This window comes from Vitis vinifera, chromosome 4 (assembly GCF_030704535.1).
Source record: "Vitis vinifera cultivar Pinot Noir 40024 chromosome 4, ASM3070453v1".
NCBI lineage: Eukaryota > Viridiplantae > Streptophyta > Magnoliopsida > Vitales > Vitaceae > Vitis > Vitis vinifera.
The window spans coordinates 3,655,073-3,669,736 of record NC_081808.1 but is presented as its reverse complement, the minus strand read 5'-3'; the positions used below and the strand labels follow the sequence as shown (position 1 = coordinate 3,669,736).

Genomic DNA, 14,664 nt, shown 5'->3' with positions numbered 1-14,664 from the left:
TTGTGTTTATTTTGTTTATTATATATTTGCATATAATTGTCTCTTATTTTTGCATAGTTTAAATTTGTGAAAAAAAGACCATCACCCTATTTACCCCCCCCCCCCCTCCCTCTCTAGGGTGATTACCATAGTTTGGATTAACCTCAAATTTCCAACAAAAATGAATAATATTATAATAATAAAATCATAAACTATATTTTTAAAATATATATACTATTTTAGTATATATTATAAAATATTGATTTTTTTTAAATTGAACAATAATTTTTTAAAAAATTAGTTAATATTTTTTATTTAAAAACAATTAAATAATTTTTTTAATATATAAATAAATTAAGAGATACTATTGTTTTGGTTAATTGGATCACTTTTTGAATTACCAATTATTCTTATAATCCAAATTATTCTTAAAAATAAGTAAAAATAATCATTTTTTCATATGTAAATAAGTTAAGAGAGAAACATTGTCATTCAAAACCAATTTTAACCTATGAATTATAGTTATGAAAAACACAATAGAAGAACGGGCTCTTAAATTAGTTATTATTTGAGTTTCAAATCTTAACGAAATATATTGAAGAATCCGTTTGATCATATTTTTAGAAAGCACTTTATAAAATTTGGGGAAAATCACCTGTAATGTTTCATATTAAAAAACTTTTTTAAAGAAAACATTTTATTAAAAGTACTTCAAATAAAAACACTATCAAACACATCCTAAATCTTATTTGACACAAATTTTATTTCCTTAATTAAAAAATTCAGAAAAATAAACTTATATATGTAAATAAGACACTAATAAAGTAATTTAAAATGAGTTTTAGTATGTTTCTAATATTGATTAAATTTGGTTTGAATTCCATAACTTTTTAGTATTAATTAGATCAAATTTTAAATTTTAAATTATTTTTAAGAATTAATAAATTCTATTCCAAATTGGCTTAATTTGAAATTTATTCGTTTAATTGAAAATTTTAAAAAGGTTAAAGAAAAATTCAGAAAAAAAAATGCCTGAAATTAAATAGTTACTATTAATGGAGGAAACAAAAGAAGAGAGCAAATTACACTTCATTTACCTCTTATAACTTTCTAAAATTTGTTCTTTTGTTTTTGAAAATAGACTAAAACAATTTCTAAACATTACAACTAATTTTTTAAAAACATTTTCTAAATTTTGTTGAACACCTGATCTTCCCAAAAGCGCTTTTTTATGCCATTAGTATTTTCTAAAATCACTGTCAAAAAAGCTCTAAAGTCGGCAAGCAAACAAACTCTTTAAAATCATTGTTAGTTTCCAACCAAAATCACAATATCACATCCACCTGTGGGATATTTTATGCTTTTGAAGCTTGATAAAAGCCAAATCTGCAACTTTCCACTCCAATTCCATGATGTGCACCACCTGATGGGGTGTGTTATTGAACAATTTTTGGTATATAACAGACTGTCAAAAGGCACTTGCCTGGTATAACAAGTATCTTACAACCTTTCTTAACCTAGAAACATCAACCACCAAAAAAAAAAATCCATGAATGAATTTTAAGTGGTCATTCATTCATCCACCATCAGAAGAACGAAACCTAAAAGTACCAGAAGCACCAATTCATACATACCATATGTGATGCACATATACTTGAAAAAAAAAGGGGGGTGACATATACTTGTCAAGTAAACATATTTGCTCCACCTGAGCCTTTCAACCACACCACCATTCTCACCCTCTTTCACTAGTTGATACTTAACCCTGAGAGTGAACCTAAAAAGCTCTCACCGACCTCACGCTTGCAGAGGGGACATAGAGCATTGATCTTCAGCCATTTATCCACACACTCCTTGTGGAAGAAGTGAGAACATGGCAGCTCCCGAAGCTCGTCGTTGTTTGCATACTTTGCCAAGCAAATACAGCATACCTGTACAAACAAATTTGTCATTTATGGGACTAGCATGGTTTTTGCATGTTTAATTAAACGCTGTAATAGACCGACAATGATCGACTAAGGCTACTTGAGATATAGAAATTTCAATCTCTTCCAAACCAACCGATTGGTAGCAAGTCAAGGTTAACCAATTCTCAAATGGCTGGCACAGAGCAGGCAAGAAATGCCATGTTCTCACCTCTATTTACCAATGGTCCTCCATGGGGCATGGAAAGTTGGAGGGAAAGTATGAAGCTAAGAAAATGAGGGGAAAAGGAAGGAAAGTAAAAGCGAAGGAAAAAAAAAATTTAAACTTACTACTTTCTTTTACCATGGTTCTCCAATTTTTAAAAGATTAAGATTTTTAAAATGTGTAAGTTTTAAAACTTCCATTGTATTTCATTTTTCTTTGCATTTTCCCAGACAAACTAAACCAGATTTCTTCTTCCTTGTCCCTATTACTTTCCAAAAACCAATAGCAACCTAAGCATCAGGTTAGAAACACCTTGTGGGTTCAAACCAAAATGAAATTTCAGTTGACCCCGTGAAGACTAGGAACCTTTCATCCAATGAGGAGTTTGGTTTTACCAACCCTTCCCTCATCATCATTAGCTACAAAATACAGAACTAGGCATGCAAAATGGGCAAAGCATAGTATGAACTTCTTTAGTCCAGTTGTATCACTGATCACAGTGTGCAGTATCAAGTTATGGAGGGCTCTGGTATAACAACTGAGTTACATAGAAACAGTGGCTTTTTTGGTAAAAATACACTGCACAAGCCCTCCCAACAGTGATGTGGCACAATGCAAAGAGTTAACAATGAACCAAGGAGGCTCATGGTGGAGAACTCATGAAGAAAATCTAGAGACTTACTGCATCTTCTCCAGAGATCACCCGCTCCCTTTCTGTTCCAGCTGCTACAACCCCACCTTCGCCCGCACCTGAATTGCCTTCTCTATCATCGCCATTTCTATTTTTTTTCAGCTTGAACTTGTAGGTTGGAAGAGCATTTATTGATTCTGATGTGGCTCCTCTAGTCTGTGTCAGATCCTCTCTAAAGCCAAGGATGGAAATTATACAAGGGAGGCAGCAGCAGATTGTAGCACATAGAATGAACGGCATGGCATATCCGATACAGCTAAAGGTAAGAAAGACTATACATAACCTGATGAGGAAATGCAAAGAATAGGTTGAGTTCTCACAGAAGGGAGTAATGGAAATGACAAAATGTGATAAATGGTACTAAACAATACCTGTACAAGTTGGGAGCCTCAGAGGATGAGGAGTGCCCTCCAAAGATCCACACGTTTCCTACCACAAACCAAACAGCAAAGAAGCAATCCAGAGCCATCTTGAAGTATTCCACCAGAACCTTTAGTCTGCCAGGGAGACAAACACCTACTCCTTAAGTATTATGGTTGTAGTTTTTGTTTAACTCAAGATATCTTGTAACTAACAGGAGAACAAGTTAAGCTTTTATAGGATGCATGCACACACACACACATATGTGCAATTAGGGGCAAATGGCCAGAGACAGTATGTCAAATGAAAAACAATGGCAGTGCTCCTCATCAGAATAATAGTTGTTCCAAACAGCTCATTGAGGCTTAGTGAAGACAGAGTATTGATATATTTTTCGTTTCCAATAGGCAGAGAATTGATCAAGCTTTTAAGAAACCTTCTTTTTTAACATGTGACAATTATAACCCACCATCAACAGATCAAGAAATTAAGGTTGAAGCAATCATTGAACCTCTCTGTTCAAGAAGATGTTGGTTCAATACTTTCAAAATACTAGTTCATAAAATATCTGGAGTTTAAAGCAAAAGGTTGAGCCCAAATCCGATTTTCAAAGAATATGCATAACATCAGATCCTCCAATTTTGTCAGGAAGATCCTATCATGTTCAAGAAGTTGGCTTTGCAAAGAGAATTCCATTGGAACCTCCCCTCAGCAAGAAGAATCTGATCAGTTTCAGTCCTAAAGCACATTCAATAACCAAAAGGTGGACTCATATCACTATGCAGTACATAATGGGTGTACACAATTTTTAAAAATGTTGGCTTTGTTATCAACTTATCAGTTAGCTCTGTAACAACAGAAACTCGACACAAATGCACCATCTCCGCCCATCCACCAAATAAATGCATTCTATCCTGGAGCATTAGTAACAAGGAGTTAAGTACTTCAACACCTTTTTTAAAGCACATTCAACATTCAATTAAAATGGTCAGCAATTTCAACTGTCTATCAAAAGCCAACGATTGCAACTGCATTTTACAAGTGCAGCCATGATATTACGAGTTAAAATGACCACCAAGACCTCCAAAAGGAAACCATGTGCTGGCTTACTTCCTTGTAAATAGTCCAAGAGACATGACCTTGAAAAATAAACAATCATCATGAATCACATACCTACCCATAGCTTCATATTGCTCTTCTTGACATGGCCAATATGTTTGCCTAGATCCGAACCTCGTTATAAAGACCCTTAATGACTTCAAAGCCTGTACAACCTCAAGTGCAAGAGTGCTTAAAAGTGTCCTCTTGGATAAAATGCATCAAGACCCTGTTCTGAGTGCCCTCCTTATCTTAAGAAGAAAAACATACCCCCTCCCTCATGGGGAAGTTTCCCATTTCACATGTCAAGACTTCAAATGTTGTTGGGAAGTTTCCCTCTTGGTTTGCGCCTCAAAAGTTTGAAGTTTGTTGGGGTTTCTCTTTGTTTTTAGAGTTCTATTGTTGGGAGCTTTATCCTTTGTTCAGTTTGTGTAGGAAGGACCTCTCATCCTTCCCTTGCTTTCTTCTCTTTCTTTTGTAACTTTTCTTTCTCTTGTATCTTTTCTTCTATTAATATATTCTTCTTCGTTTCTGATCAAAAAAAAAAAAAATGTTGTTGGGAAGTACAGAATTTTAAAACTTTTATGATTGGAATTGTGAGTTCCCATTTTAGCTAAAGGGAGAAGTTTCTAACAACTTTTATGCAATGGGCTCCTCTTAACAATGTAGACTAGTTTTACAATCGCAAAGGTCTTGGCTAAAAGCAAACAATATCTACATGGGAGATGCAAGTTGTTACAGATGATATCAAAATCAATCCATAGTCAAATGTAGGAGTTTATCTAACCATGTAATCCCATTGAACATGATGAGAACTTCATGCCTACCAGGGGCGAGATGGTGGGGGTGAGAGGAGAAGAGGGATTGTTAGATCCTATATCAACTAGAGAAAGAAGTACTTGAAATTTTATAGGTAGTGGATTTCTCTTATTGTTGCTAGTTCACTATGTGTCCTTGTTGTCTAGTTATTGTTGGAGTTATGGAGAGGGGATTAAAGTTGTCTGTAACAATTTATTCTCCACTGTTCAAAGATGGACAAGAATGCCAAAAACCAATCTGACAAAAAATTGCTATAACATAGTCAAGACGGTATTACATTAGAATATGATTCCTCTAGCATATGAAGAAATGACCAAGTTTTTTCCAGATCACCGTATGACACCCACTGCACAATGTTTTACCCAGCTTTACTTGATCAGGCCAATATAGCATTGTGCTTCCTTGTTTTAAAATTCAAAGGACTTGTCGAAACTAACCAAACAAGGTGGAAGGAAGTCAATGTAAAATGAATTTTGCACATCTATAATTGTTACAGGACATTTGAGGGTGGGGAGAGAAAGGTAAAAGAAAGAATAAATAAAATAAAATAAAAAAAGAAAAAGAAATAGCCAAAGGCTTACTGTTTTTTTAGCATTTTGTCTGTTTACAAATAAAAATTGAAGGTTAGAGCCTTCACTTGCCTTGTGGCTAACAAAAAGGTTAATACCAATGATCTTTACAACAGAGGAGGCCTTATAGAGCCCTTAGTCTGAGCAATGCCTAGTGCATTGAGCAGTAAAGAGAACCAATCACCTTGTCCTTAATTGACCAGCAAAGATGGAGTTCAGACCGACTTTTGTCCTTGCAGGCTTGGCTTGGGTAAGTCCAAGAGAGGTAGAGATGTGATAGAGATCTACTTTCCAAAAGTTTGGTGGCAATGCTAGAAGCAGGGTGCTTTAAGGTGTGGTGACAAGCCTCTACTATGGATGATCTATCTAACTAGACAAAAGTATCAGGAATTTGAAGATAGATGGAGGCATTTAGAGTCAGTTCAGGGTATACTGCATTTCTTCTCCTCCCTATGGGTTTGATTTCTTCAGAATTCTTAAGCACTCCTTAAGAGTTATTGGATTGAAGAGTTTCTTCTTCTGACAAGATGAGGTTCATTATATTCATAGTACTGCATTCTGGGTAAGTTCCCCTTGTTAGGCCACCTAAAGCTCATCTTCAATTTTTTTTTTTACTGGGATTTTTTTTTCATGCATGTGAGGGTAGGACTAGTTATAGAGATCGAGGTACTAGCACTGTTGGAATATTTGGCCAAGGCAAATGCTTTAGTTAGGTTGCAGCAACGTCTTTATGCAGGAATGGGTATCTCAGAGAAAAAGAGGTCCTAGGTATTTGAGCTCATTGTTGTGAAGAATATCTTGCCTGTCCACAGAGTTGGGGTGTTTCATTTTTATGAATTCCACACTCAACAAACCAGTTAGCAAATTCTTTGGCTAAGAATGAAATGCCTCTATTTAGAGGTTTTCTTAGGGGATTTTGCCTCTCCTTAAGTTGTATCTTCAATTTTTATATTGGTTTTTCTTTCAGGTTCCTTTAGGGGAACTCCTCTGTTTTATTCTGTTTCTTCTTTGAAGGATACCTCATCCTTTTTGTACTTTTTGATTCACAATACAATGAAATCATTATTTCTGATAAATAAAAAAAATAACAAATAAAAATAAAAACAATGAAACAACAATATAGCAAGGTCATATGGACCTAAAATCTAAAACACTCATGGAATTCAGATATGGTGCTTTCTTAAGTTAACTACTAGATCATCAAATTCACCATGGATCTGTTGTTACCAATCAAAGTGCTATAGCTACAACGATGATCTACGAGAAGCTTCAACTGCTGAGAAGCAAATTGATTAACCAAAACAAGTTTTTTGAAACAGCATGGTGACTCAGAGCAAAACAGATAGTTCAACAAAGAATAATAGAAATATTCTTGATTGAAGAAGGACAACATGGCAATTGCTGCAAAATGATAACATAAACGCAATCTGCTTAACAACAACAGCAACACCACAAATTCATACCTTGCACTTAATCTCCTTACACTTTGACTGTTTCTCGTGGCTGGAACAGAGGGTTGGCGATCTTCTTCTTCTGAGGTGCCAGTAACTGAAAGGGAAAAGGTAGGTCCTCCAGGGAGGTTGCTGTGAAAAGAAACCTGCCGCGATTGAGCTGACTCTTGCTCATGACCCTGGTTGCGATGACGAAAACGCCAATAGAGAATAGGGAGGGTTGCAACACATCCAGATGCATATCCCACAATCCATGTAAACAATGGAGCATGTGGGTGCTCATGCCGTGACAAAGATAAAACAACAACAGATGCAATAATCTGACTCACAGTCAGAGCTAGTTCGATAGAAATCCATAACCCAGAATTCAATGGACTCCTACGACGGCGGGCATCTGCTCTTCTTCTGAAGGAATTTCTGGAGTTTGATACATTGGAGGAAGAAAATGAAGGTTGAGAAATAGGGACCCTCGCACTACTTGCGGGTCTATCGTCATGCTGCAACTGGTCCAAGCTAGTTGAAGGTCCATCATTGGATGAATTAGATGAGGAAGCATCACCACTCCTTGTTATGTCAATGATGTGCTCAGTATCAATTTGATTTCCTGGTTGCTCCATTAATAATGGGTAAATATCACTTTGACTTTTACTATGTAGTTCCAGTGAGGGAATGGCCATCTAAGTCCGCCAAACAAATAGGAAGCAAGGGAAGCATAGGAAGATTAAAATAAGAACACTGTCTTCACATCTGCTTTTCAACTGTGCCCAAATAAAGGTTGAACTTGTATTCTGCATTCACTGTCTCATACTTGCCAACTTAAAATTACTTGAGGCCACAAGATGTGGAGAAATTAACAGTCAAAATTCTGATAAGATGAAGCAATGTCAGAATGATTATTGTCTTCTTTCACCTTTCTGAATATAAAACCATGACAAATTGACAATATTAAAAGAAAAAAAAAAGATTCAAAACTTTATATTCTTTTCTTTCCTCAATTTTGTATGCAAACAAATGGAGGGTTAATAGAATATGCATCAGGGATAAGTTTCAGCAAATTCTATAATATGATAGCTAGCGCTTCAGAATAAGCCAGCAATAAGAAAATAAATAAATAAAGGCACTTGAGGAATACTTTGATTAAATCAACACTACTACCCATAATTTCATAACTGTCCATACATATGAAAAAATGAAATACCATCCCTTAGATAACATAAAATGTAGCCATAAACCCGACCTAGTTCTTTCTTTTGTGGGGGAACCAAACCCTAATCTGCTTTGAATCTTATATTTTTCCTTTTCCTTTTATTAGACTTGGAGAGAAATCCCCGCTTAGACTGGCACAACTACTTTGCTTAATTGAGGTGAGTTTGAAACAGCCTAAAGCAAACCATTCAAAGCTTAAGTTTCTTTCATTTTACTCAGTTTTCATAGCAACCAGACTGTAAGCAACGCTCAGCATAGCACCCAATCAATAATCAAACATTCCACCATTTTCCTTAAAAAATTAATAAGAACAACAACAACAATAATAATAATAATGCAAACAAAAATAACAGTGACAAGGGGACAATTTGACAATTTACAGATGGTAGATTCGGCAGTGGAAACCTAAATCTTCAACTTGGAAACTCAGAAAGTATTCAAAGGTAAAGGAAAATCAAACTTTATTTTCCTTGGCCTTCTTAAGTTGATTTTATACGGTTTCTTAACCTCAAAAAGATTCGTTTATTTTCCACCATCAAAGTTTCTCTCAGCACCCAAAGAGACGGCAAATTCAGAACAACCGTCCACTGTCTTAAAAAACAATCAAAACCCTAGCCCCCTCAATTACCTTCCGAGAAATTTGCGAAAAATAAAAGAAAATCGCACTCTGAATCTTAGATTTTTCCATTATCTGATGCGGCGATGCCCAATAAAAATAAATAAATAAATAATTTCACCGAACTGAGCCTAATACTATCAATCCTTCCTGAGTTAACTCTTTGACTACGTTAATCCAGAAAACAACACAACCCCAAAATTTTCTTCCGTTTTCTTTAGGTTTCCCAGCAACGAAACAGACCACAGATTCAAACCCCATGGCCCTCTTCAAGACAGATCAAAACTCAACGAACCCACCAACAAAAGCTTCAATTAACGCTACAAACTCCCCCCAAAACAATAAACCGACATAAAGATTCGCCAATAAAGACATATATAAATGAGTAATTAGAGAGAGGACTGACCAGCGGCAATTGAGGTAGCAATTGGGAGAAGAATCGGCGAGGTTCCGTAGTCTGTAGTTCTGATTTTATTCAGTGCTTTTTTGTAATAATTTTTTTGGATTTTTTTATTTTTGGGGATTTTTTTTTAGGCAAATGGCGTCAACTTTAGAGCTCCGTTGCTTCAAGGCATCGTCTGGGAATATATATCAGACAGATGGAGAGAGAGAGAGAGAGAGAGAGAGAGAGAGAGGATAGAGAGAGAGAGGAGAACAATCTCTCGCCCTTCATTTCAGGTTTGATAATATACTAAATAGTAATAATTCAATAATATACCCCCTGTGTTTGACTCCCACACACATATCATTTTGCATTCAAACTACTTTTCCATGAAAATTTGTAGATTTGAGAATTTTCTCTAGTCCCGATCAGACAATCACTTTACTTTTATAAAGCTAAAAATTTTATTCAGTATCAAATAGCTTGAGTACTAATATAATTCTTTTGTTTTTTTATTTTTAACTTGAAAATTAAAATAGAAATCCTAATTTTAATAAAAAGATTTAAATATACAAATTTTTAGTATGAAATAGTGATATTTTTATTTTATCTCATATTTAAAATTCAATACTTTATCCTTTAAACTTACTTAAAAAAATGATATTTTGTCTCCAATATTTGTTAAATAGTTGATGAATAATTTATTAAGTTAATAGTAAAGAGTATTTAATAAAACTTAACACTTAATAACTTAAATTGACTTTAAGATTAATTATATTTAAATTGTTTACTTAAAACTTATTACTTATTTTTTATTTTAAAGTATTAAAGTTGTTTAATAATATTAACTTAAATTTTATTCTAAATAATTAAATTGAAATATTTATCTTTATAGATTATAATTAGGACAAAAAAAGTCGAATAACAATAAAGATCGTAGAATAACATAAATAATTAAAATAAATAAGGAGTTGAAAATCTAAATTCGCTACTTGAAATTATTTTTTACTTTAAATCATATCAGTAAGTTATTTTATCAAGCTTGATTACTTAAATTAAATTATTAAGTTATTAAGTTAATTTATCAAGCACCCACTAAAATATAAAAAATAAAAAAATAAAAATCAATTGTTTAAATTTGACATTATCATACTTGACGATGATTGCATACGAAAAATCAACATCTTGAAAAGTATTTATAAAATTTAATGTTAAAATGATTAATTTAAAGTTGATTTTACGACCTAATGTTCCAACCGGATTGCAAAAAAAATAAAAATAAAAAATCGGATAAAATGAATTTTATAAAGTGTTGGGTTTTGAACGTGGGGACAAAAACGTGAAACAAATAAAATGCTAAAAGATATTAAGTGCACTTAGGTCCAAAATTTATTAAATATGAAATATTTTATTATAAATAAAAATATTAATTATATGACTACTTTTTCTATTTTATCACGCAATCAAGGATGATTTGACGTTATTTCATGATATAAATGGTGACCACGTAACACTATCCCAAAAAGTCTACAAAGATTTTAAAATTTTATTAACACCACTAATTTACAAATACCATATTAAAGCTATAGGGTGTACTATTGACACGTCAACCAAAACAACAATCAAAGCTAACACCAAGGTTTATGACTCGGACTGCCTTTGATAATGTTTTTTGAAAGTATTTCTATTATTTTTAATATTTAAAAATTATTTTCTTTAAAATATTAAAAATATTTCATAAAACTACTATCAAATATATTTTTAAAATGCATTTGAAAGTAATTCTAAAAAGTGTTTAGTCATTTTAACACTTTAATTTTTTTTGTTTTAAGTATTAGAGACATTAGAAACTCTTCCTATAATGAATGTCAAAGGCACTCTTAATATTTATAATAAATAAAATATTTTTAAAAAATTACTAGAAATTTAGTATTAAAATACATTTTAATAATATTTATAAAAAAATACGTTTTTTTAATATTTAGTAAAATTTTAAAAATACTTTTAAAAATTTTAAAAATCACTTGTAATGTTTTCTATAAAAACACTTATAATGCTTTTTGCATTGATTTTAAAAAACATTAATTTTTGTTTCTAGTCTTTTTTAATATTTGAATGATAAAACTTTTTAAGTGTTAAAAATATTAGAAACGTTTTCTAAAATTACTGTCAAATTAGCTTTTAAATGAATGCTCGTGAAAATATATTAAAAAAAAACACTTTTGGGGTGTTTGGTAAAATTTAATACTTAATAACTTAATTTGACTTTTAAGTTAACTTATATTTAAATCGTTAACTTAAAACTTATTACTTAATTTTTATATTAAGTATTAAGATTGTTTGATAAAATTAACTTAAAATATATTTTAAATCATCAAATTAATATATTTATCATCATAAATTATAATTAGGGTAAAAGAGATTAAGTAACAATGAAGTGGAGTCACAAAGGAGATCATGTAAGTAATTAGGTTAAATGGAGTAAAAGTTAATATAAAAATGTAAACTTAAAAATAAGTTAATTGGTTTTACTTATTAATTAAAGTTATTTTTTATTTTAAATCATACTATTAAGTTATTTTATCAAATATACTTAATTTACTTAATAACTTAAATTAAGTTATTAAGTCATTTTAGGTTAATTAAGTTGATTTATCAAACACCCACTTTCACTAAAAACACTCTAAATAAAAACTTTGTGATATGCACTATCTCTGTAACATTATAACTTGATCAAGTAACTAATAAGGCGATTATATCCTCATAAAATTTAAATATAATTTTCTTCTATAATAATAATAATAATAATTCTTAAAACTAATTCTCAATTATTTTAAAAAATAAAATTTTATTCAATAGCTCAAATATTAAAAATAATATGTTATTTCTTGTCTTTGATCTCCATTATCACCAAAATATATGCAGAATATATTTATGAATTCACTTAGAACATGCATTTATTCACATGGAACATACCCGAATCCATTTCTGAAGTTTGGTTGAAGATGTATGGATCTTCTAAGGCCAAGGAGGGTAACCACCGTCATTGGATTCTCTCTGGCAATGGGAAGCGGGAGAGATTAGGGTTATGTTCTATTTAAAAATGTGATGATGCAAAATGAACAGACCCTTGACCTTTTATATCCTCCTGCCTTAGGGATCATATCCATTGGGCTATTGGGCCTTACGAGTCTTAGGCCCATTGTCTAAGACTCGTGATGACGTTTGGGCTCTACACATAGGTGACTCATACTCTTGAACGAACAGAAAACAAATTGAAGAAGTGAATAGCTTAGTCATGAATTATTGTGAGATATGTGAGTCCATATCTTAACATAATATTCTCAATGTATGAAGGGATTATATATAATATAAAAGTTTTAAAAACATTTGTTATATTTTAATTATTGATCGAAAATGTTGTACAAAAACAATTGAATAGAACAATGGATTTTAAAAAAAAAATGTTTTCTATTAAAAGTTGGTCAAAGTATTTTTTGAATTAAAAACAATTTTTTGTTGTAAATAATATAAATTTATAAAAAAATTCAAAATCAATTTTCAATTACTCTTTTTAATAAAATAATGGTTCTCATATCCATAGTTTCATTTATGATTTCAATTAAGATTTTTGGACATTTATAATCGGAAGCTTTGGACATTTATTTTACAACCCATATCTTGATGCAAAGCTACAAACTTAAGATAAAATAGTTAGAGGGTGTTTTCTAAATCAACATAATGAATTAATATGACTTAGTAACTTAATTTAAGCCATTGAATAGACTAAACATAATTGATAAAAATAATTAAGAGTGTTTAGTAAATCAACTGAATGACTTAAAGTGACTTAATAACTTAAATTTAAGTTATTAAGTAAATTGAACATGTTTAGTAAAATAATTTAAAGTTAAAAATGACTTTAAATATTAAGTAAGAATAGTTAACTTATTCTTAATATCAAAACTCTTTTATCTACCTATCTACATCAAATAAAAATATATTTAATAACCATGACTCCACATTCTTGACTCATTTTTTTATAATAAATATTTTAAGGTTATTCTATATATCTACGATACTTTAAGTATAGATGTTTAATAAATCAATTTATAACTTAAAATTAATAAATAAAAATATTAGTTAAAATTAACCACCATTACCAAATAATCTTAATACTAAAAGTAAAAAATAAGTAATAACAACTTATGAACAAATTAACTTAAAAGTCAACTTAAGTCATTAAATAATAAATTTTATCAAACACCCGCTTAATATTGCAACTTAAAGTTACTTTTAACTTTTAAGTATTAGGTTAAAATAATTCATTTATTCTTAATATCTTTTTTTGTTTTTTTTTTTGCCTCATTTTCCCACAATATTGATGATATATTTTTAGAAGTTTGATTCCAACTCATTTTTTTATTTATAAAAAATAAATAAATAAATTATGGTTATCTTCTATATATCTATAATATTTTAAATATAAATATTTTATAAATAAATTTATTGTTTTAAAAATTCATAAACATAAATATAAGTTAAAATGTATGAGGATAAATATCAATTAAAGTTAATGAGGGTAAATGTATCAAATTAATAACTTAAAATAAATTTTAAGTTTGTGTTATCAAACAACTTTAATACTTAAAATAAATAATAAGTTTTAAGTTAACAAATTAAGAAAATTTTAACTTAAAGTCAACTTAAGTTATTAAATAATAAGTATTAAGTTTTACCAAACATTATATTAAAATATACATTTTGGATATATACTAAAAACTAAAAAGACATCATGGATCATACATGTAACTCAAATTCTATTGTTCTATACATGAGTTTTATTATTTTATACCATGTATAAGTCTGAATACTTTGTATGTTGATCTTATTTGTTTGTATTTGGTTTCATTATTTTGCTCCTTAATTCTATTTATTTATATCTCGATCTTATATATTTATATTTTTTTATTCAAATAACTTAAATTTCATCATATATTTTCAATAACCCAAATTAGAAATTTGGTTATCACCAATTCACTATCTTACTATTTTTAGAAGGTAAAATATTCAATTTTAACTTTAAAAAAAAAAAAATTACCCTTAAAGGTAGGCTGGGAAAAAAAATGACTGAAAATGGTAAGTAGATTTGATAATTCTTATGAAGGCTTAACATTTTTATTAGACCAATTTACCCTGAATTTCTCAAATTTATTTACTAATTGAGAAATACATCTTATTTCCTGACAATTATAAAGTATAAGTACAATACAAATGTAATATAGTTACAATGAAAAAATATTAACATTACGATACATTACAATATACCAAAATGACAAAATATTGAATTCGTTTTTTATTGA

The 14,664-nt window shown here is 30.5% G+C and overlaps 1 protein-coding gene across 1 annotated transcript; it reads right to left on the bottom strand.

Moving 5' to 3' along the window:
- Window positions 1-1,355: 1,355 nt before the first annotated feature.
- On the bottom strand, window positions 1,356-9,536 carry LOC100245718 (E3 ubiquitin-protein ligase At1g63170). The gene is made up of 5 exons (XM_002284500.5): window positions 9,326-9,536; window positions 7,110-7,962; window positions 3,172-3,297; window positions 2,792-3,083; window positions 1,356-1,910 (listed from the first exon to the last, which is right to left on the bottom strand). The coding sequence occupies exons 2-5, from the start codon at window positions 7,772-7,774 to the stop codon at window positions 1,728-1,730; spliced, it is 1,266 nt and encodes a 421-aa protein (XP_002284536.2). The 5' UTR covers window positions 7,775-7,962; window positions 9,326-9,536; the 3' UTR covers window positions 1,356-1,727.
- Window positions 9,537-14,664: the final 5,128 nt, after the last annotated feature.

What these genes read in the sequence shown, in the direction of transcription:
- LOC100245718 (XM_002284500.5), bottom strand. Translation starts at nt 7,774, where the DNA reads ATGGCCATTCCCTCACTGGAACTACATAGTAAAAGTCAAAGTGATATT. An exon ending in GTAAGGAGATTAAGTGCAAG is followed by an intron (nt 3,298 to 7,109) that starts GTATGAATTTGT and finishes TCTCCCTGGCAG; the next exon opens with ACTAAAGGTTCTGGTGGAAT. An exon ending in GAGGCTCCCAACTTGTACAG is followed by an intron (nt 3,084 to 3,171) that starts GTATTGTTTAGT and finishes TTTCCTCATCAG; the next exon opens with GTTATGTATAGTCTTTCTTA.